The 24,853-nt window shown below is 45.4% G+C and overlaps 1 protein-coding gene across 1 annotated transcript in view; it reads left to right on the top strand.

Annotated features, from left to right (window-relative positions):
- PGM3 (phosphoglucomutase 3) overlaps positions 1–24,853 on the top strand; it is a 38,971-nt gene that overhangs the window by 5,919 nt on the left and 8,199 nt on the right. The window contains exons 4-9 of the mRNA XM_088471821.1: positions 1,022–1,089; positions 1,307–1,440; positions 3,832–4,027; positions 4,902–5,059; positions 8,031–8,114; positions 12,606–12,704. Of these exons, the coding sequence (XP_088327947.1) occupies positions 1,022–1,089; positions 1,307–1,440; positions 3,832–4,027; positions 4,902–5,059; positions 8,031–8,114; positions 12,606–12,704 (739 nt within the window). The remainder of the gene's footprint in view (positions 1–1,021; positions 1,090–1,306; positions 1,441–3,831; positions 4,028–4,901; positions 5,060–8,030; positions 8,115–12,605; positions 12,705–24,853) is intronic.

The raw sequence follows: 24,853 nt of genomic DNA, 5'->3' as shown, positions 1-24,853 counted from the left end.
CTCATATTTCCAAAATATGTCTTTGCAAATCCACTGTTATGACTTTCATCCAGCCCAGTATTTTCATTTTTATTTACCTCCTTACCCAATTCCCCCCACCCTCCCACTTCTGTTATTTCGCCTAACAAAACTCTTCTCCATCTTTTCTACCTGCACTATACCCTCCATTTCCTAGTTTCAAATGTTCCTAAACCTTCTAACCATCTGCTTCTCCAATACAGCTGTACATTCCTCTTCTCTATTCCATACATTGATATATAATTTGTCCTTACTGTAGTGCTTGTAGCCTAGATAAATAAACATTCTCTCTGAACCCAAAACCCTTTTTTCTTGCAGCCATTTCTCAGCCACTTATTAGCCTGCCTAAGCTCCAGCTTCCTTTCAGGTGTATCATATGACCATTCCTTGCTTAAGATTACAGTCTTATTCCCTGGAGTCATTTCCGAGGACCACCCATCTACCTCTAACTTTATTGGACTGATGGACCTTCCTAACAATATGTCATCGTGATTCATGATGTGCAGAGACTGTTTACCTAGCACCTCTCAATAAATAGCAAGATTGTTGTACTGTGACATCACAAATGTGTTTTAATTAGGTTGTTGACCAAAATGGGCACTTGGGGTAAATGTAATAGGTTGCAGCTTTGAGACATTGGCGAGTCCCGTGTGAGACCGTCCAATATTTTAAAGTAGCAGTCTTTTAGCTAGGCAAAACTAGGTTGATTTTGCAGATTAGAAGACTGCTACTTTAAAACATCGGGCAGTCTCGCACGGGGCTTGCCAATATCAAAAGAGCCGCAGCCTATTACATTTGACCCCTGATGTTATTATAGTTCATAGTTAACAAATGACTTTGCATTATCATTTGTGAAGAAATGCAAATGTCATTGTCGGTCACGATTCTACAAAACACTAACATTTCAATTACTTATCACTATCTTTGTATTTTATTTATTTTTCTAACAAAAACTTTATAAATCTGTTCACATTTATTTTTAATTTAATATTTATATTTGCAGACCAAGCAGCGAAAACCTTTCCTGTGCAGTAATAGATGGAGTGACTGCTCTTGAGTCCAAATACCATGGTATGTAACAAATAAGACTGTTAGCTGGCAGTGGATTACATATTCTGTTATAGATGGCAGCATTCAATCTCTATGCATTTTATAGGTACAGTAATTTCATACTGTCTGCAAGTGACTCTCATTACATGATTGCCTATGCAGAGATGAAGTCATTAAATAATGCTAAAATAAGCCGTCATTTTAGAATATTAATAGTTTTCCATTTCTCTGTTTGAAGACTATGGTCTAGTGACTACACCACAGCTGCACTATATTATCTGTTGTCGCAACACAAATGGAGGATACGGGGATCCAACTGTTGAAGGATATTACCAAAAACTGTCAAAAGCATTTAATGAATTAGTCAAAGAGGTAATCATTTTTTTTAATTCTAAAACCATTAAAGACTTTTCATTGAAACCATGTAACCAATAAATGCCAGCATGAATTGGAGTGTGTGGAGGTGGAAGTAAGGCGATTCCAACCATAAAGTGATGCGAGAACCTTGTCTCAGGGAGCACAATTCTGAGATGCAAAGAGTTTTTTAACTTCTGGTTTTTTACATCTCCAGAGCCTTAAGAAAGTAATTCTGTTCCTTATACAGTGACTCAGAATGTCGCCAAGTTTACAATGTCGCCATTCTCAGATTGCCGGTGGTGTTAGATTTAGTCGCCGTCGGGCAGGTTAGGGTTAGGCTGCAGGGGGGAAGGTTAGGCACTAGGGGAAGGATTAGGGATAGACAGAAAATACTCGCCCAAACCGCCACTCCATCAGACGTTTGCACCGGATGTGACGATCACAGGGACCCGGACCCCGCGCTGAAGCGGCTGCAACTGACTAGAGCAGGTAAATGCCCACTAAGCCACCAGAGACACGAAGTTGAAATTCTATCATGTCGACAGGTCATCCGTATAGACATGAGAAATGTCAACATGACCACTGTTGACATAGTAACCATGCCAACGTGCTACATGCCATCATAACATTCTCATGTTGACCTGATGCATGTTGACATAACTGTCGTCCTAACATACCACACCCTTCAACAAAGATATAATAAATATTTGCATGCACACTAGCGTCTATGTGTTTCCTAGACTATTACAATTCCTACATAGGCAGCATTAGTTTAGCAATAATATAGGATGCAGTGATTTCCTTATATATACAACTTACTCTCAATATACGGGTGTGGTATGATATATTGAGATTCATAAAGTCAACATTAGAATGTCGATATGGTCATAATGTCAATATTGACCATGTGGACATTCATATTGTAGACTGATGAAATGTCGACATGTTAGAATATTGACATATCATCCCTGGTGGCCCAGCGGTGACTTACCTGCTCCTGACAGCTCCAACACAGTTTCCGGGTCCCCGCTGTCATGTGACTGTGACTTCCGTATCAGAGCTGTGTTCTTCCAGCATTCGGGTGAGTATTTTTCCCCTATCCCTAACACAATACAAATTCCACTTCAGCCTATATGCATCACAACACAGTCCCCATATCCTCATGTGGTCATCACAATCTCCATATTATCCTATAACAGTCCTCATACAACAGCCTCCATGTCACAATGTATAATAAGCCGTTTACAATCTGTATCAATATAACACTTTTTCCAATAATCCATGCCACAAACTAACTGCAGCATTGTCATTACTAATCATTCTCTCGGCATATTAATCTTCAATCTTTTTTAATTAGTCTTTTCTTATAGTGTTACTATATGCCAGATGTTCCCAAACTTTGCTATTACAGTCCAGGTTTTAAGGATATCTGTGCTTGAGTACAGGTGACTTAATTAGCACCTCCAGTCAATTTGATTTAACCACCTGGATATCCTTAAAACCTGGACGGTAATGGCGGATTTTGGGAACTTCTGCTATATGCCATACACAGCATTCCGTGTGTGTGTGTGTCTCCACCATTGTTCCTGAGGTCTGAGGAGGGGATGAAAGAGTGTGTATGAGGTGTGTAGAGAGTATGTATGAATCCAGGGGAAAAAGGGGTAGAAGCTGTGTGATTTTTTGGTTATGTTAAATCTATGTATGTGAGAGGGACCCTGCGCACAGCATTTAAATGATGAGGCTGTGTGGAGGATTCTGTAGTACTGATTGATCTGTTTCTAAATGGATTATAAAAAGTGCTCACGTCCTTAATACTAAAATATATATATTTTTTTATTCTTTATCAAGTACTTTCCAGGAATGATTAAGGAAGGAATTATCAAAAGGGGAAGCAGTGGAGTGAGGAACAATTGATATGATAGCAATAGACAGCACAACAAAAGCAAGCCAAATGGTACTATAAAATAAGTAAGGTGCTCCCTAACAAATAATATAGAACATTCCAAGTTTGTTATGGAAAAAAATATAAAGCCAGAAGTTTTTTTTTTTTTTTCCCTCTTCATCAATCCAAGGTTTATTTTTTAAAATAATATTCTGTTTGGGATGTCACTAATACAGTGTTAGACATCATCAAGTAATGAAAGTGAGAGGTCAGAGCTCAATCAAAACAAACTATGGTTCTCAGCATCCTAACTGGGATAATAATCTGTTGCCTAGAAACTGTTCTGGGAACTCTACAGATCACTACTTGAGTCATATTTTATCTGCTCCCCAACAGAGAACCTCACTGTTGAGTTTTTTTTCTTACCAAATGGAAATTTTAGACCATATTTGGTTTTTAAATTTGAGCCCAATATTCACCTACATCAAACTGATATATACTGACACAGTAACTTCTGTCCTTAGTGTCACAGTTGTGGAGCTGAACACAGGTGTTTGAATGTAGATGGAGCTAATGGCATTGGGGCTTTGAAGTTAAAGGAAATGGAGCAGTACATTCAAACTGTGCTCTCTCTCAAGCTGTTCAATGATGGCTCTAAAGGGAAACTGAACAGTATGTGTGGTGCAGACTATGTGAAAGTCCAACAGAAGCCTCCTGAGGGTAAGGACCTGCTTTTCAGCAATTGCTTAGCACATGCTGGCAGCTCTATCTGTTCTGATCTGCTCAATACAGATCTGACCCAAAATATATACACTATGTAGACAAAAGTGATTGGACACCCACGCGCAAGAGAAATGCATACCATTGCACACGAGTTCCAAATGCACGTGGTGGACCTACAAAGTACTGACATCAATAAAATCTTGATCTACTTGCTGTCAGTGTCCAATCACTTTTGTATACATAGTGTACCTGTTTACGTTCATTTATATAAGGTAAATGTTGTTCAAATGACCATTATTTTGAGGCATCTAGCAACTATGTTAAATGTTTAAGCACACATTACTACAGCTTTCTCAATTTAGCTGTTTTCCCAGCATCTACTGTACAAATGCTTGTTCATCTTCCCAACCACTGAAAGCTAGTCTGGTCTCTGGAAGACAATCTTGCAAACCTGGACATGTTACTCCTATGATGTACTGTCTCAGTTTCCGTGTGTGTGTGTGTGTGTCCCCTTAAATTTGAGGTACTGCCAAAAATTAAACAGACAGATAAAAACAATTTACACAACATTATTTCTGTTCATTGAATTGGTACAATCCAGATTTGGTTACTATTGTTGATTTCCTGTGGGTTTAAGGCTTAAATGCACATGTTCTGTAATGAATGGATTTATTACTTGTAGTCTGATGTAAATGATATTTTTCCTATCCTGCATGTGCATGGTACGTTATCGCCAGTTACTCCATGTGTAGCTAGTTGTTGATACTGTCATGTTGTAATGATTACTCACCAAGCTGAAAGTCTACATATTGATGTTCTGTGTTGCTTGTAACCTGTAGCAGGGACTATACATTTTGTTTTATATGTCTAGGCCTAGACATGAAGCCTGGAGAGCGCTGCTGTTCCTTTGATGGGGATGCTGACCGTATTGTTTACTACTACAATGACCCTAGTAATTGCTTTCACCTTCTTGATGGAGATAAAATTGCTACACTAATAAGCACTTTTATTAAAGAACTCTTGTTGAAGGTAATGTATAAAAGTGAAAACTGGGCATGTGTCTGTATATTCTTTGTTAGGGGACCCAGATTTTTCCTTTTGGTGTGGAAAATGATGTTAATATGGATGCATTCTCTCCTGGAAATATCGGGGGCACATGAGAACCATATAATGGATGGGTCACTTGAAGTTTTTATTTTTCACACTCCCATGTATTTAATAGTACTACGTAATAAGGTGCATAACAAACATAATCTGATTATAGTACAAGACCGTGCATTAAAAGTGTATATGGTTAGACTCTGCAGCCTCAAACATGCATTCTCTCTATTGCATGAATATTATATCAAAGACCAGTTATTTATTTTCAATGGGCAGACAGCTACATTTATAATACACAGGATTCAGTCATAAGGTCGACAATAACAATGTCGACATACATAATGTGAACAACACAATGTTGACATCTGAAATGACACATGAATATGCCCACATTCTCAGAAGTTGGGAGGGTTATGCACTAAGGTAAGGTTAAGTATACAGTATACGTGTACATACACACACGGATGGTTCCTTAAGTAATGTTACAAGACCTCTCACATATGTAATGGTTTCTTTTTCATTTTAATTTTCCTCCCATCAGGCCAGAGCAGGTAGACCACTGCTTCTCCTCACAGCCATTAGACTGCACCTAATATCGGTCATACTGTCCCAATATCAGTTGTAAGATGGCGGGGCTGTCGGAAACATGGACAAACATTGAGGGGCATACTGTCATGAGATTTCAGTGTCTAAAGGGCAAATCAGCAGCTGAAATTCTTAGCCAACTTGTCGAGGTGTACGGTGATAACATCAAGTCACGGAAACAGGTTTGAGTTTGATGCACTTTGATAACGGCAGGACAGATGTTCAAGATGAGCAGCGATTCGGCCAGCCAAGCACGTCCATCACAGATGACAATTTGTGCTGCATTGAAGGTCTGATTCAGGAGGACAGACACATTTGAGTTAGTGATATTGCTGACCGTCTGGACATCTCAGTGGGTACTGATACACAACATTGTTCATGAGTAACTGGGGTACAGGAAAAAGTGTTCACACTGGCTACCGAAGCAACTTGCAGAAGTTCACAAAACCAATAGGATGGAATTGTCTCTCATGCACTTGACGCAGTACCATGAGGAGTGAGTGTAGTTCCTGCAGCATATTGTTACAGGCAATACCTCGTGGGTGCAACATGTGACAGCATAGACTAAGCAAGCATCCATGACATAGAAACGCACATCGTCCCCATCTTCAAAGAAGTTCAAAACAACTCCATCGGCTAAGAAGGTCATGCAGACCGTGTTTTGGGAGCACAAGAGCGTGCTTCTTGTTGATTCCCTCACCAAGGGAGATGCTGTGACTGCTGACCGCTATTGTGACACATTCAGTCGGTTGCGGAGGGCAATTTGTCGAAAATTACCTACGTTGCTGTGAACAGGCATTGTATTGCTGAACGATAACGCCAGGCCAACCGTGCACATGAGTTGTTTACGGCACTACCATTGACGGTATTGGACCATCCTCCCTACAGCCCTGACCTGGCACAAAGTGTTTCTCTTTAAACCATTGAAGAAGCACCTGGGTGCAAGGAGATTTGTAACCGATGGTAAAGTCCACCAAGCTGTCATATCCTGGCTTCAGGCACTTTACACTGATTTCTTCTATGCCAGGATAGATGCCTTGGTGTACCATTGGAACATGCTTACACAAGTGTGGGGACTAAATGGAAAAATTATTTGTGCGAAGGCCATACTATTGATTATAAGGGATGTTATCGGGAAGCCGGCTAACATTATACCAACAGCCGGCTTCCCAACTGTCCTATCCTGGTGAGGTTGAAATGATCGGCGTCTAGATTCCGGCGCCCGGCATCCCGATCGAAGGGATGCGGGGCGCCGTTAGCGGTCAGCCGCAGGGGGGAGGGTTAGGTTTAGGGCTCCCGGGGGGGATTTAGGATTAAGCACCCCCCGGGAGGTTAGGGTTAGGCTAGGGGAAGGTAGGGTTAGGCAGCCCTGGGGGGAGGTTAGGGCTAGGCACCCCCCCGGGGGACTTAGGTTTAGGCAGCGGGGAAGGGAGGGTTAGGTTTAGGCACTATGGGGGGGGAATAGGGTTAGGCACCTGGGGGGGAGGTTAGGGTTAGGCACCCCCAAGGGAGGGTTAGGGGGGGTAGGTTAGGTTAGTTTGTACTTACCTGGGGACGATTGGGATTTCCAGCGCTGTTGGGCTGCCGCTGCCGGGATCTCTTCATCTATCGGCCTGATGCTGCCAGGATTCGAACTGCCGGCCATGCGGCCGGCGGTATTACATACAGATTCCGATTATACGTATATGTACAAGTTGATTCCATTTAGGAAATGAGAGGTCTTGTTACCATATTTATTGAACCAGCCTTGCGTGTGTGTGTGTGTGTGTGTGTGTGTGTGTGTATATATATATATATATATATATATATATATATATATATATATATATATATAATAAATAAATAAACGGAACAGCACTTTCTGAGAGAAACTGAAAACATAACCGTAGGGGAATGATCCTAGTCTATGAATTGGAAGAGACATTTCATTCTTTCCACCATGTGCATTTTCAGGTGTACCTGCAATGCTCACACATAATGATTTTTTGTGCGCAGTTTCAACGGTCTCTACCCTTCCAGATCCTTGCATCTGTCAGACCATTGCTCATTTGTCTGATCTGCTGAAATGTCTTCCCAGTTTTCTAGTGACTGTCAGAGCGATAGCTGTGGTGAGGGGATTACTGTGACCACCCATAATTACAATAGGTACAAGTGGATACAGCATAATGATGGGAAGTGGTGGTAATTATAAATTAGGGGAATAATGTTGTGTTTTCATTAGTACCTGCGTATGAAATATATGTATGTTGTTGAATGGGCTTATGCTATACTTGGTTCAGATTACATATTACTATTTTGTTTCTAACTTGCACAGGTTGATTTATCTTTAAAAATGGCAGTTGTGCAGACAGCCTATGCTAATGGGAGCTCTACTCGTTACTTGGAAGAAGTTATGAAGGTAACTACAATTTTCTGTTCTTTAAATGGTCTCTGGTCTCTGATAATTGATTTCACAGGAAAACTGTCCAATACAACTAGCCAAACAAAATATAGGGGTCAATCCAGTTACCCGCGAAGGGGGAGAGTTGCTGTTGCAATGGTGTACAAACGCCGCCAATGGCACCTGAACACCTTTTCTCGTGCTGGACTCGCACATTTGTGCACGCAGCCCTACATACAGCTGCAAGTACTCACATACAGCCGTACGTAATTGCACCACAAGGGGACCTGTGGCAATTGGGTTGCCCCTAAGTGATGGAAACAATGCAGCACAACAGAGAATGTTAAAAACTGACTATTCTGAAAATGCTCTAGCACTACAGATAATGCAGGGGATGAAGGAGTCTGGGATTACTGAGTGGTACAATAGAATGTGGTAAATGCACCATTCTGTTCATAATTCATCCTTTTGTACAGGTAAATAACAACAGCATATCAAAGTTTTAATTATACTGCAAACTCATGAGTTACACAATTTAAATAAGAAGGTGCCAATGTAGTAATACCACAAATAATTCATTTTACATCAAGTTCCAAAAAGGAGGAGAAATGTCTTGCTTAGATAAAATCGATGCCAATTATAAAATAACTTGGTCTTATCAGAATTAAGCCAGTCCTTTTTTCCAAGGGAATAAATCCGAGCGTGCTTGTTGTTTACTTTACCTCCAAAAACTTCACACACTTCTCATATGTGTGTGTGTATAATATATATCTAAAATGTGCTGGGGTGACGGCACTTAATATGTACGGAGTCATTGGATGGATTAATTGGTAAGGTTATATAAGGTGACTCTGGGTGATAGGTGTTTGTCTGCCCTCTGCTCACTGGTGGTGTCCTGTAGAAGACCATGTTTATGTGGTCGAAACATTGACTTGTAACATTGAACCCATAATGTGATCAAGCTCTTTTTTGAGCATTAATGAGAAGCCCTGGTGAGTGCGTTCTGCTTGTTGCTACTATGTGGTTTTGTTTATATATATACACACATTTTTTTTTCCCTTTAATTCAACGGAGAGCATAATTTTATAGAGGATTATCTTGATGTTATCAGTTTTTCTCACAATTCATCCCTGTGTTATGAATTTTTATCCTAATTCATCCCTGTTAGTGGCAGCTGGTCTGCCAAAGATTGGAAAAGTGTGTATGGTGACAGAATCTTTTTAGCAGCCGTGGATCTGAATCTGATGCAAAATTGGACAGGTGTGTAGGTATATATTGGGTGTTGAATCTGTGATCCTGTCTCCAATAGAATTGTGTGAAAAGTCTGGTCTGGAGTTGGATGCCCGGAGGATTAGACAAGTGTGTACCCATCTTAACTCATTCAGTCACTATAGATAATTTGCTTTAACCATTATTTCTGAATTAAAAACTGCAGATCAAATAGAGGGAAGTGTGTGAAGTGAACGTTCTTAAAGTGATCAGTGACCTTCAATAGGATATACAAAGAGAGAATATATGGAAATCTGATTCACAAAACCACATTTATTAACCTTAAAGCAAGTAAAACAAAAAATACTAAATTATAAGAGGCGCAGTGTGACTAAGAGGCCACCCTGGACAAACCTACATATTTCCGCAAAATACCCACAACCTTTGTAATTTTCATTCATAAAATGAGCAAAATACACAACATTGTGAGAAAATAAAAAGAAATACGTACCTTCAAAAGTCGGACGAGTTCGGTAACAATGAGCCTGAGAGGCCAGGCAGGTCACTACTGCACTCCACGCAGGCGGTGGTAGAACTGCCATGGGGGGGTTTCAAACAGCACCTAGAGATAGGAAGGTACTAGAAGGGGCAGGCCCTGCTCCCCCTTGCGGCGGAGAGGTGAGCGAGAACCGCTTTGTGGCGCCTGTCAGGCCAGCTGCGCCTGTTGCAGGGTCAAACAAAGGAAGACCTACTCAGAGAGTAGCAATCTAGGACAAAATGGCTGCCAGTAGCTGGGCATCCTTTATATAGGGCTATGACTTGCATTGTGACATCACAATGCATACAAGCAATAGCTAGAGATAGCTGTAGCTTAGATCAGCTCTGGGCCCTACCTGCTTGTTTCTGCAGCCATGTGATACATAAATCCTAGCTCTGTATCCCACAACCAGAAGAGGTTGGAGACTCTGTTATTATAAATGCAAAGAACAGTTATGACTATTTGAAGGTTTCTCCAAGGCCTGGTTCTTGTGTTGTCTCATCTCATCAATATATAGGTTGGCAAACCTGAATACAGGAATGCTGAGTCATTAATGACCATGTAGTCATTGTAGGCCATAAGAAAAAGAAATGTCCATCACAGTCCTCAGTTGATAGAAGCAAAATACCCCCCTTTACACATCAAACTCTTACTTATGAAGGGGATGAACAAATATGAAGCTGTCAAGTACCTGAGAGGAAAATTTCCACTTCTGAGTAATGCTATAGTTAAGGAAGGAATTTTTTTTTTTTTTGGTTCACAAATTCGTGAAGTTCTTAAGAATAAAAACTTCACGAATTTGTGGACCAAAAAAAGGTTAATGAGAAAGCTGCTTGGATAGCCTTTAAATGTGGTGTGCATGTTTTCTTGGGTAACAGAAGATTGTGAATAACCTTCCAGAAAAGTATCATCAGTTAGGCTGCAACATGTTACTTAAAAAAATCCACTTTCTTGACTCTCATCTGGACTTCTGCCCTGACAACTGCTGTGCAGTGAGTGACAAGCATGGTGAGCAATTCCACCAAGACATGTCAGTAATGGAATGAAGATTATCAGGGTAGGGTGAAACTTCTATGCTGCTGACTACTGCTGGGCAGTGACAAGAGATGCCCCAGAAGAGGCGTACAAGCGTCAAGCAAAGAGAATGTGCTCTCATATATAGGCCACTATTGAGATAATACTTTCGGTTGCTGTGTGTTTTTTCATTTTGTGTTTGATTCATTTGAAACAACGGTTATGTATGTCATATGAAAAAAAATCTGAATATTTAAAAATTGCTTTTCACTATATATTACTGAGGTACATATAGCACAAGTAGTGTGGCTCAAACAAAAGCCAATAAAAACATTCTGAAGTCATATTAGTTTTTCTTGACCTCAATTAGTAAAGTATGACTATTGTTAAAAAGGAAACAAATTAAAAGTATTTCTGTGTTGTATGGTGTAATAATTCCCTATATTGTGTATCAGGTGTTCCACAAACCTAGACTGTAAACTCATTGAGACTGGACCAGATATACCTTTGTTTCATGATGATGTATGTAATTTGTTTGTCATAATCCCTTCAGTGTGCAGTGCTGTAAAGTATGTCAGCACTTCTATATAATAAGTAAGATTGTGTGTGTCTGTTGTCCTTTATGCACAGCCAGAGTTTTGTACCTAGCTCCACCAAATTTGGCATGGCGATGTAGTTTGACCAGGATTAGGTTTCTGGCTATGTTTGAAATCCATCAGGGACATGAAGGGCTACATGGTGCCCACCAAGTAGGCAGTGGAGTCTCTGATTTGAAATTTTGGTTTAAGCAAGTTCGCTCAGGATGTCTTCCAGTGCCTAAAACTGCACTGATCTGAAGACACAGGCTAATATGTACCAGTGGGGGGCAGGCATAGCTCCAACAGAAGAGCAGTGAGTAGGAGGATCAACTGTCACACTGCACCTGCACTGACAGTTACCAATTTCATCCAAGCACATTTCCATATGCCATAGTCTCCAATGTTGGTCTGCAATGTAAAAAAATTAAAGCTGCAGTTGTACTTCAAGGTCCATTCTTCAACCTGGGCAATGCCAGGTATCCCAGCTAGTATAAAATATACTTGCAAAAAGATATGCTAATAGCACTGAGTGGCTTATTTATAACAAGTCTTATATGCTAATTACCATTTACAAACTAAACTCATTCGCTAACCCAGTGGTTCCCAAACTTGGTCCTCAAGGTAAATAATATTCCTTTTCTGCTCTGTGGATTCTCCTAGACATATGTATCACATTATTCAGACAATTATCATATCTGATATGTGGGATTTACAGTCAAACACACAATACATTTTAATTTTCCTTTTTCTACTATACATTCATACTATGCGAATATTAACCCATACACGATTACATGCCATATAATTGAATTGACCCCTTACTACTTTTTAACATAATGGGGGGGGACAGGGACGCCCAGAGTTTGTAGGCTGTCTGTTCCCCATTACTACTTTAAAGTATATTGCTTGCTAATGTAGGTGTGTTATTGGCACTATTTTGCTCTGTGATTCTCATAACCTATAAAAAAAAAATCACAATTGTTTTGTTACTATTTGTTGCCAAAAGTGTGTAGTATTCAAACCCAGGATGTTTACGGCTTCATTTACCTGCTCTTAATTTTTGTTTATAGTAGCATATTTTGAGTACTGTAGATAATTATTTTTGTCATTACCATGTCAGTACAGTAAATTTTAGGATATCTATTTATTCTATTTTTTTTTTTTTAATAGGTTCCTGTGTACTGTGCAAAAACAGGTGTAAAACATTTGCACCATAAAGCGCAAGAGTTTGACATCGGGGTTTATTTTGAGGCAAACGGTCATGGAACAGTAAGTTAAAAATGAAGCAGACTTAATTTTTCAGAATTTCATGTAGAACTATTGCTTATGCTGGGCATACACGGCCAGATAAAATGCCTGTCAGACCGACAGACATTTTATCTGGCAGCCTGTCAGCCCGCAGATGTCTGCAGCATACACTGTGAGATATCTCACAGTGTATTAGCCCAGACATCTGCGCTCCGCTCCCCAGGGGAAGAGACATTTCCCTGTTCCTTCCATGAGAAGGAACACAGGAAATGTTTGTTGGCTGCCGCCGGGCATACACTGCCCGATGCGGCTGACATTTTAACTCCCAAATATCGCATCGGGCGGGCATGCTGATAGATCCGGCATGCCCGACCCAGTGATATTTAACCCTTGGTCGCTCTAACACGCTACAATTATCAGGGCGATCCACGGATATCGGGCGGATCGCCCCGATAATTGTAGCGTGTATGCCCAGCTTAAGCAACATAAAAATGAGTGACAGAGCAATGTAATTGACTTTATTAGAGTGTAAGGGACCATATCAAATTGTTAAGATGCTGGAATGTGTCCAGTTACTGGCGAGAGAGAATGGAAAAAATCAGATGCCTACCCTTAGAAAGTGAAATGTAGGAAATACCTGTAGCATATTTCCTTTTATATTCACTTTTCAAAAAGAGCATAATTGCACTAAAATCATGGCAACCAATTTACTGGCTTTCTCCTTCATCCTCTAGGGGACACTGGAGTTCAAGACAGTGGGGTATAGATGGTGGTAGAGTAGAGCCTGGCACTTTAAATAATTTATAAGTGTGACTGGCTCCTCCCCCTCTATGCCCCATCAGCCCCAGTTTTTAGAATGTGCCCGAGAGAGCCGGTTGCACATCAGGCTGTCTCCAGCCTTTGTCATATTTTTTATTTTTTTATTTTAATTGTTTTTATTTACAAGCATGAGGACAGGCATGCTGCTTACTGTGGCAGTCTGCCTGCTACGTGGGAGCCTCCGTGAAGGGCACCGCCACGACTACTGCTGTCTGTGTCCGGTGACCCTGAGGAGGGGGCACACACAAATATGGAGTCATCGGACCCGCCACTGCTTGCCCTCCCGGGGTTTGTAAGGCGGGCAGCCATGGCTAATAAGTTCCACTGTCTTAATCAGAGCATGGACCCGGCTTGAGACCCGCCCTAAACCGTACACTTATGGCGCGTCCTGCACAGCGGCGCCATTTGTAACTGACTCTCCCCCCTCATGAGGGGGTATGCTCTGCAGCAGCACATTGAAATCCTGCCGGAGCATAGCCGGCAGTCATTTCAGGATCAGCTGATGCTCTCCTCTCCTGCTTAGCAGGAGAGTTATTCTTTTATGATTGTGAGGAGCCGAGTTTTCACTCGTGATCGCTCCCCGTGTCCCGACGCCTACACACATTGATGTATGCAGCGCGGACCAGCGCCTGAAAGAGAGCCCCGCTTCCCTCTTTAGGGCAGTATAATCAACTCCCTCTTTTATTAAGAGGGGTCCGTCGCGCAGCGCTGACTCACTCCCGCTCAGGAGAGATAATAAAAGTACGGGGCCCGCCGCCAGGTGTAGCCGGCTGAGTCCGGGTCGCCTACCCTGCCCCCACAATGGGAAGATGTGTGTTGCAGCTCCGTTCGCTGTATGACAGGTAAGTGACAGTCGGCTAACTGCGCTGTCTCTTACTGAAAGCGCTGGAGCTGTCACAGTAGGTACAGCGCCAGTAGCACTGAGGCAGCCTGCTTATATTTAGTGGCTTAACAGCGTAGCTGTTAGTCTGCTGAGGCGGTGCTTTAATGTATACGCTCCGGCGTTAGCTACTTCGGCGTCCTCCACAGCAATATAGCTCATTGCCCTAACACCTGCTGCACTGATGGACATGTCTAGTTTATTGCTGCCCCTCCCCCAGCATCGCGCTTAGCGGGTGCACTAAGACTCCGCTTTATGCGGTTCTGTTGAGGGGGCAGCTTATGGTAGCCGAGACTCTTCCAGGCTAGCATGGACATTTTGCGCACACAGCGTGGTATAATCTTCTACCCTTCACTTCTGCAACACATGTATATGTACGTGTTGTGTGTGTGTATATGTAGATGTGTGTGTGTGTGTGTGTGTGTGTGTGTATGTGTATATTTAAAAGAAAGATTCTGCGATTGGAGACTGGCCTCTCCTAATGCGGTAGTTGGTACGATAACTGTATGTGGGTGTGTGTATAAACCTATGATTACTATATATATATATATATATATATATATATATATATATATATATATATATATATATTATAGTGGCTCTATAGACTAGTCATGTTCTGCTGCTTACATAGTGATAGACACAATTCCCTAAGGCATTGCTTCTATTATGAACCCTATGCATTACTGGGGCCTTCTTGTGTGTACACACATGTATATAAAGATATGTACTTACATCCTCCTGGGGTTATAGTTCTATTCTTGTCAGTCCCTTTCTATGGTGCCCCCCTTTAGGGTGCTCTATGATTAGTTCAACTTTGCACTTGGTAGCAACTTATAAGACACTGAGAATGCAGGATATATATATGTGTATAGCATGCCCCTGGTGCAGGACATATCTATAGATATAGCATGCTGATCTCCCGGTGCAGAAGTCCGACAAGTAAACTTGCTGTGTTGGCACCGCTCTTCCTTTCAAAGAGATTGCCTTCTCATGCAACTATGTTTATTTGTATGTACGTGTGTATATATACTGATATATTCCCATTCCTTGTATGAATATTTTCTAATAATTGTCAAAAACCTGGTTTTTAACCCAATTAAACACCATTATAAGTGTTTAATGTACTGATACTTACACTAGCAAACCGTTTTGTGGTATATGACTATGTATAATTCTATATGGATACACATCCCTAATATAACAAGCTCAGGTATAGAGTCCTGTTGTACGACCTTCCTGTCTCCACTAACATTTTGCTAGTTTATACAGTGTTTTCTACTGCAACATCTCCAGACTAAAATCCGTGTTGTGGAGCACTGAAGCTACTCCCTATACCTGACTGGGCAGGTTGCTGTGAAATGGAAAAGGTCAGTGACATTCTACATAGCGCCCAGAGGGCTTCTGGACGCTCACAGGTAAGCAGGCTTACCCCGCTAATGCTCAACCTGACATTGCATAACCGTTATTCTCCCTTATGCACCCTAGCTGCGGTCCTAGCAGCCATCTGCTCTTTTAATCAGTTGGCTCTACACTTTAGAGCTTCCCTGGTGCATAGCTTCGACATTAAGATTAGTGACACTATTCTACGGGAATCTGTTGGGGTTATGGACTGAAGCGCTTCTATGGTCTAATGCACATCTTTACATTAAAGTGTGACAGTTACTATGTCCTACGCAGGGAGCCTGGTGGATATTCTATTCAGTATCTTGATGTTTTAATCACATTGACGGGTACCTGACTGGCACCTTCAGGGTTGTCCTAGTGCTCTAGCCTTGCTGTATGGGATGCTTCCCTATATTGGTAGCTCTCCCTGGGTGGCTGATGCATCCATGCTCTTTAACTACTAGGGTATCCTGGTTGTTTCCTACTCTGTTCAGGCCAGCAGTTGGTACTGACTACGCTCTTCCATCATGTTGGAAGTTGTCTGTTGTTTTGGAGTTTGTGGCTGTGATTTTCTTTTCAGCCGCAGGTGTTCAGTAGCAGTTTTCTACTCTGTTTTCGGAATGGGTTGTTCTGCTGTCTGACCCCCTGAAAGGTATTGTAATCTCAATCCTCTCTAAGCTGCCTCGGCCTCACTCCCAGAGTGATCTCCACTCATTGGAGACTTCTATGGTCTCTTCCTTCCGCTGCTTTACAACTTTGTAGTAGTTGGACCTCCAGAATGGTTCATGGTGACTGTTCGGCATTGATTTCTACTTCAGGGTCCATAGGGGGTCCACAGGGTTGACCTTGGGGGGGGTATAGCTGGATCTGGATCCATGGGCACCACGCAGTTAAAGCTTTAGCTGCTCCCAGGATGCACTTGGGTCCGTCCTCCTCTATACCCCGCCTCCGAGCCACAGCACCTCAGTTTGAGTTGGTGCCCGGCCGGAGTCGGTTCACCTGCGCCGGGGAGCAGCCCCCAAAAGTTTTTTATTTAAAAAAAAAGGAGCCTGTTAGATTTTTTTAAACAGAGGCTCTCTAGTGTGGCAGCGACGGGCTGTCTATGCAGACGCCCACGCTGCCGCTCTCCTTCCCCGCTGGCGCCGCGACGCCAGTACTGCACTGGGGATCGCGGCGGGGGGGCCAGAGTCCGTACTAGCCGGACTCTGGGTACCTCCCTGGACTGCTGCCGGAGTCGCCGGGGATAAGGTAAGCCGCGAGTCGCCGATTAGCGGCGGCTCGCGGGTATTGCCTGCAAATGCAGTCCTTTGCCCCCGGTCCTAGGGGACAGACCGGGGGCTGCTAGCGGTGGCGGCGGGCTCCCCCTCTGAGGAGGAATACCCCGTGGGACCACTAGACCACCAGGGATATATTGGCAAGCGGGAAGCCGGCAAGCCCTGGGGTTAATAGACTAGCCAGGGGAGGAAGCCTTCCCTGTCTTGCGGCTCCTCCCCTCAGCTCAGCGCGCCTTTCAGCACGCAGTCTGGCGTCGCTGAGCTGCAGACTCTTCGGCCACTCCTCCTCTGAGGTCTCTGGTGGCCATTTTCTCTGTGGCAACGCAGATCTCAGGGAGCACGCGGACCGGTCCCCCTGTGTACCTCTCCCCCGATTTAAGGACAGCGTACACAGCACTATAGCCCTCCCAGACACTGAATCTGGGCAGGTTGATTGTGGTGAAAAGGTGCAGTGAGTATATCTTCTCTGCATGGTATGTGACTTTTGCTAGTGCTGCCTGTCTGTGCTTATTTTCCACTTACTGTCAGCTTATACCTGTTCCTTTACTTCTACAAGCCCTACAGGTGTGTGGGGGAGGGGCGTTTCTACAGACCTCACCTATATAAATCACGTATTTGTGAGGTCCGTCACATACAGTCGTGTGCTACACAGTGCCATATTATGGGCTGTTGTTCAACACACCGGTGAGTGCGTTTACTTCTGCCCTGTTGCTAGATATATATTTTTTTGTCTATATAATATATTCTGTCATGTCAGACGAGGAGGTTGAGCGCTCAGTGGCTCCGGTGTTGGCCTCCTGCGGACGCTGTTCTGCAGGAGTGGATAGGGAGGATTTGTCACAGAATGGCCTGTGTAGTCGGTGCCAGGTGGCTCCTGGCCCATCCAGACCTTCTCTGACGCAGGAACCACCGTGGGCGATGTTTTCTCAAGTGCTGGTGTCTATTGCGGACCGTCTGTCGGTCCCGACTGCTCTCCCTACCCAGGGCGTTATCCCAGCCAACCATCCCCCATTCCCCGGGTGTCCCGCAGTTATTGCGGAGTCCTCCTGGGTCTGTCTGTGGGTCCATATACGGGGTTGCCTATGTATATACAGGCTTCCCCTGTGCCGCAGCAGCCTGTGGTACCTTTTCAGGCCCCTATGGCGACTCCTCCACCCTGGGTGGATGTGCTCTCCAACTCCGTGCAAAATTTGGCGGCCGCATCCTCGGCTTTTCAGTCAATGTTGCAGACTGACATGCCTTTTAGGGTTTCAAAGCGCCCACTCATGGCGCGGGCGGCTCAGGTATCGGACTCAGAGGGTTCCTCAGATGATGGGGAGGTCCCTGATGACACTGACTCGGACGCCTCGGTCCAGGAAATGGATACCAAGTCGCCAATTAATGTGCGAGCACTGGTTAGGGCGGTGTGAGCCATTCTTCTTATAGAGGATGAGGCACCGGCTCCTAAGTCGAAGTATCCTAGTTTAAAAAAAACTAAGGTGGCTTCTGTGGTGTTTCCCATGTTGGATCAGTTGACGGATCATATGGCGGTAGCTTGGCAGGCGCCCAGTAAGAGATTCCTTCCTCAGAAGCGGTTGGCTTCTAATTATCCCTTCCCTGAGGCACATTGTAAAAAATGGAAAACTCCACCGGCGGTGGATTCCCATGTCACCGGTTTAACTCGGGGCGCTACCTTACCATTACCGTCTATATCCTCGCTGAAGGATCCCACGGACAGGAAAGTTGAGACTTGCTTAAAGTCTATTTACTCCCTCTCCGGGGTGGTGGCCCGACCGTCCATGGCCATCTCCTGGGTGGCCAAGGCCATTGAGGGGTGGGCCAATGCATTGGAAGATACCTTCCTGGACGACGCTCCGGATGTCCAGAGGGCGTTGTTGGGACAGATAAGGGACGCTGCTTCTTACATTGGGGAAGCCTCTTTAGGTGCTAGTCTGCTGACTTCGCGGGTATCGGCTGCAGCGGAGTCTGCCCGCCGATCCTTATGGTTGCGGTCCTGGAGAGCGGACTCTGATTCAAAGAAAGGCCTGGACGCCTTACCTTTCAATGGGGAATTACTATTTGGTCCGGACTTGGACAAAATAGTGGATACCCTGGCTAAATCCAAGTCGGCTTTCCTCCCTTCGGCGGCACTGTCTGCTAAGGTTCGGAGTTCGGCTTTTCGTTCCTTTCGGGTTCAGGGTAAGGCAAAAGGTCAGTGCTTCCCGAGACAGTCGGCGAGTATGACTGCCTCTAAACCCAAGAAGCAAGCCTGGAGTGCTCGGCGCCCTTCTTCCAAGCAGGAAGATAAACCTGTGGCCTGATGGGACGGGCCTCCCTCTGGGGGACCTCAGAGTGGGAGGCCGACTTCTTCTATTTGCCCAGTGCTGGCACAATACCACCACGGATGCCTGGGTTCGAGAAGTGGTCTCCCAGGGGTACGCCCTGTCTTTTCGGCACAGACCAGCCCACCAGTTTTTCTGCACAAGTCCTCAGGACAAGACCAAGGCATTACAGATTCAGGAGGCTATAGAGTCCTTGCTGAAGGCAGGGGTCATTGTTCCCGTTCCTCAATCACAACGAGGGACGGGGTATTATTAGTCTCTGTTTCTGGTGCAGAAACCCAATGGTTCTCATCGTCCTATCCTCAACTTGAAGTCTCTGAACAAATTCCTCAGAGTTCCCAAGTTCAGGATGGAAACGTTACGTTCCATCATTCTGCCGATGGAACCGGGGGATTACATGGTGTCCCTGGATATCCAGGACGCCTACCTCCATGTTCCGATAGCACCTTCGCACCAGCAGTATCTGAGATTCGCTATCCTTCAACATCACTATCAGTTCCGGGCGCTACCCTTTGGTCTCTCCACGGCACCGAGGGTGTTCACGAAGATTATGGCGGTCATGGCCGCACATTTTCGGAACCAGAATGTACGGCTGCTGCCGTATCTGGACGACCTCCTGTTGCTGGCGAGCTCCCCGGAGGTACTGCTTCAACATCTCCACCTGACGATCGCTTGCCTGCAAGCACACGGGTGGTTGATAAATTTGAAAAAGTCCTCCCTGTTTCCATCACAGCGGATGGTTCATTTGGGAGCCCTGCTGGGTTCGCGTCAGCAAAGGATCTTCCTGACTCCGGAGAAGGTCGCCTCCCTACAGCTGCGGATACGCAGTTGCCTGAGTAGTTGCCGCCTGTCGGTCCATTCAGCTATGAGAGTTCTGGGGTCCATGGTGTCGACATTCAACATGGTGGAATTTGCCCAGTTCCATTCCCGGCCCCTGCAGGGGCTGATTCTATCGGAATGGAACAGGTTACTTCACCGGATCCGCTCTCAGGTGCTGGTGTTGTCTCCGGAGGTTCGGCAATCTTTGGCTTGGTGGCTTCAGACAGCTCATCTGGTCGAGGGGCGCCCCTTTTGGATCCCGGACTGGGTCCTGCTCACGACGGATGCCAGTCTCCGGGGTTGGGGGGCAGTGATCGGCTCATTGTCTCTCCAGGGTCGTTGGTCTGCGGAAGAAGCACTTCTCCCCATCAACATCCTGGAACTGCGGGCAGTATACAGGGCCCTGCAGTCGTCCGGTCCCGCTCTTCACGGAAGGGCGGTACAGGTGCAGTCCGACAACGCCACCACGGTGGCGGAACTCGCAGTCGGGCAGCGATGCCGGAGGTGTCTCGCATCCTGACTTGGGCGGAGTGTCACATTCCAGCGATCTCGGCGGTCTTCATTCCCGGAGTCCTCAATTGGGAAGCGGACTTCCTCAGCCGTCACAACGTGCATCCCGGGGAATGGTCGCTTCACCCAGAGGTGTTTCAGCTACTCGTGGACAGGTGGGGACTGCCGGAGCTGGACTTGATGGCCTCCCGTCACAATCACAAGTTGGCCGTTTACGGGTCAAGGACAAGAGACGCCAGGCGCAAGTCTGGTGGAGGCGCTGTCGGTGAAATGGGCGTTTCACCTGGCGTATCTGTTTCCTCCGATATCCCTACTTCCTCGGGTTCTGCGGAAATTCAAGCAGGACGGCGGCACGCTCGTGCTGGTGGCTCCGGCGTGGCCCAGACGTCCTTGGTACTCCGATCTCAGGAGCCTCTCCATCGACGCGCCGTACCTTCTTCCTCAGCGTCGGGACCTGACGGCTGACTTTGACGGCGTGGCTCTTGAGACAGCCGTCTTGAGGTCTCTGGGCTTCTCCAGTTCGGTTATTGGTACCATGCTCAGGGCACGCAAGCCTGCTTCAGCACGGATTTATCACAGGGTGTGGCACACTTACTTTCAGTGGTGTGAGTACAGACATTATGATCCTCAGGTGTTCTGAGTTTCTAGGATCTTGGAATTTCTTCAATCAGGATTGGACCTCTGCTTACGCCTTGCATCTATGAAGGTTCATGTGTCCGCCTTGTCCGTGTGGTTTCAATGGCGGATTGCAATACTGCCTTATGGTCACACCTTTTTCCAAGGTGTTCTCAGGATCCAGCCTCCCTTTGTGCCTCCTGTGGCTCCTTGGGACTTGGCGGTGGTTCTACGGGTCCTGCAGGGTCCTCCGTTTGAGCCTCTTGAGTCGGTGTAGCTCAAGTGGCTAACATTTAAGACTGTTTGTTTTTCTCCTGGCAATTGCTTCGGCCAGGAGGGTGTCTGAATTGGGGGCGCTTTCCTGTCGCCCTCCTTTCCTGATTTTTCACCAGGACAGAGCGGTGCTCCGCACTCGTCCTGAGTTTTTGCCCAAAGTGGTCTCGAAGTTCCACATTAATCAGGAACTTGTTGTGCCAGCTTTTCAGTCCCCTGATCTTTCAGCTGGTGAGACTTCCTTAGATGTGGTCCGGGCGCTTAGAATCTATGTGGACCAGACGGCTTCGGTTAGGAAGTCCGATTCCTTGTTTATCCTCTTTGGTTTTCATAAGTGGGGTTGGCCTGCCAACAAACAAACGTTAGCCCGTTGGCTTCGTTCCGTTATTTGTGAGGCTTATGCACAGGAGGGTTTACCTGTGCCAGCCTCTGTTAAGGCTCATTCCACTCGTTAGTGGGTCCTTCTTGGGCTGCTAGACGTGGCGCTTCTGCTGTTCAGCTGTGTAAGGCGGCCACTTGGTCTTCAACTCAAACGTTTTTGAGGTTCTATGCGTTTGACACCTTCGCCTCTCAGGATGCATCCTTTGGGCGCCGGGTGCTCCTTTCAGCACAGGAGCGTCCCCGCCCTTAGTTGAACTGCTTTGGGACATCCCCAAGGTCAACCCTGTGGACCCCCTATGGACCCTGAAGTAGAAAACAAGAGATATGGTAAGAACTTACCTTTGTTATCTCTGTTTCTACGAAGTCCATAGGGTCCACAGGGCACCCGCCCTGACGCACCTGGCTTCAAATGGGCTGTGTGGCGGGTCACCGGTTTTCCGTCTCCCATTTCTGTGAGTATGGTTTCTTGTGTGTTCCAGTCTTCCTTCTCTCTGTTTAGTCTCCTCCTCCGGCCTTGGCTGCTTACCAACTGAGGTGCTGTGGCTCGGGGGCGGGGTATAGAGGAGGACGGACCCAAGTGCATCCTGGGAGCAGCTAAAGCTTTAACTGCGTGGTGCCCATGGATCCAGATCCAGCTATACCCCCAAGGTCAACCCTGTGGACCCTATGGACTTCGTAGAAACAGAGATAACAAAGGTAAGTTCTTACCATATCTCTTGTTTTTTGCCTCCCTGCATACTCTTTATTAGGAGTCTGTGGACAGCATCAGCTGTGTTTCTGTAGATTGGTATCGTTATACTTGTATCTTTATGATTATGTCCAACAGTGCTGGTATTCTGCTATCTGCGACTGTTGCAGCTTTCTGTTTCCGAATCTGGTCCAGTTTTCTCGAGTTTTGTTCTCGGGTTACTGCCCTTCTCATATGGATTTGGGTTGGAGTTCTCTGCTCCCAACAGTCAGGCTTGGTCTGTTTTTAGCTGAGTTTACAGCGTTTTGAATAGCCGCTTATTCCATTCTATTTACGCTGTAAGTTGTGAAATTTCTGTGTCTGTTCCGCAGGGAGTTCTGATTTATCTCCCTGGCTCATGACACTTGATCCTCAGCTCTTGCCTTTCTGTTGAAACTCTGGTTTTTGGCGGTCCCTGTTTCGGTTGACCTAAGGGTCGGTATGTTCTCTGCGCTTCCCACCCGGGAGGTTGGCTTTGGGACGTCCCCACTGTCTTGAACTCCAGTGTCCCCTAGTGGATGAAGGAGAAAACAGGATTTTGGTACTTACCGATAAATCCCTTTCTCTGATTCCACAGGGGACACTGGACGCCCGCCCAGCGCTGCGTACCTGCCAGTTGTTTGGTTCCTTCTATGGTTGTGTGACTGCATGATTCCCTGCAGTGGATTCCTCTGTTCTCCTTCTTTCGGTCTTTTTCCATTCTGTGGTCTTCTTCTCCTCGTTTTTTTGTTGTCCTCTGTCTCCTCTCTCGGGCTCAGTTCTTAAACTGGGGCTGATGGGGCATAGTGGGAGAGGAGCCAGTCACACATAAATTATTTAAAGTGCCAGGCTCTACTCTACCACTGTCTGTACCCCAGTGTCTTGAACTCCAGTGTCCCCTGTGTAATCGGAGAAAGGGATTTATTTGTAAGTACCAAAATCCTGTTTATGCCGGCCTAGTGCATCTTAAACGATGGAAGCAAATGTCCCATTGGTATGTTTTTAGTGCATTTTGCATACAACCAGTATACTAAAGGTGCCCATCCACTAGACGATTAAGTTGAACGATAACGATCGTTCAGTCGTTCATAAATCGTTTGCAAAAATGTCTAACACGACCAGCAATGTGCGTGCCCGCTGGTCATTTAGACATCTATCATCGTGAAAACATGCTGGTCAACCTGTCAAAAACGTCAGGTTGAGCATGTTTGCACATGATTGATGAGCCTGCACTGAACGACGGCTCGTTCAGTGCAGGTTCATCACGGACTGACAAACTACTGCACGATTACACGATCGTAATCGTGCAGTCGTTTTCATGTCTGCTAGTGGATGGGCACCATAACAGTATATAATTGTAGTGGCAGTATTGGGCTTGTTTTCTGCTCCAGTGCACTGATCATTGAGCCCTTAGCCTGCTTCATAAAGTCAGACACATATATTAAGGGGTTAATATTGGGAGACCTGGCTAACAAAGTCTCATTATACATAAATTATATGCACCTGTTTTTGACAGATGCTCACTGCTTCTCCAAGATGCTTGTAAAAAAACCTAAGTTTTAGACACTTTTCGGGCCTGTTGTTAAATTGGCACAAGTGTAATATACGCCTATCAGTCACAACAATAAAACCACTGATAGGTGACGTGAATAACATTGTCTCATTATAATGGCACCTGTCAAGGGTTGGAATATTTTAGGCAACAAGTGAACAGTCAGGAAGGATCTGAGCGACTTTGACAAGGACCAAATTATGATGGCTAGACAACGAGATCAGAGCATCTCCAAAACTACAGGTCTTGTGGGGTGTTTCTGATATGCAGTGGTTAGTACCTACCAAAAGTAATTCAAAGAAGGCCAACCGGTCAACCCACGTCGGGGTCATAGAGACACTTGTGGTAGATTCTCGTCTGCCGCAAGCCCCAGGAAGCTCACTACTGACATTACGAGTGATGTCAGTAAGGCCGCCCACACGCGGCAGGCCTTCCTTCATAAACGCCTGTTTGTCCTGCCACCCTCTCTCCCCGCCTACAAAACGGGGTGAGCTGTCGATCAACATCGACAACCTCCCCGTTTGTAGTGAGCCCCGGAGCGAGTTAATTTCTCACTTGCTCCAGGGCTTGCGCATGCGCAGTGCCCCACCATCGACCCGCTTGCGAGTGGGTCTGAATGAGGGCCTCAGTGCAT

The sequence above is a fragment of the Taudactylus pleione genome, unplaced genomic scaffold, assembly GCF_031769625.1.
Source record: "Taudactylus pleione unplaced genomic scaffold, aTauple2 ptg000015l, whole genome shotgun sequence".
NCBI classification, from domain to species: Eukaryota; Metazoa; Chordata; class Amphibia; order Anura; family Myobatrachidae; genus Taudactylus; species Taudactylus pleione.
The sequence above is the reverse complement of the archived record's forward strand: the minus strand, read 5'-3'. Positions and strand labels throughout refer to the sequence as shown.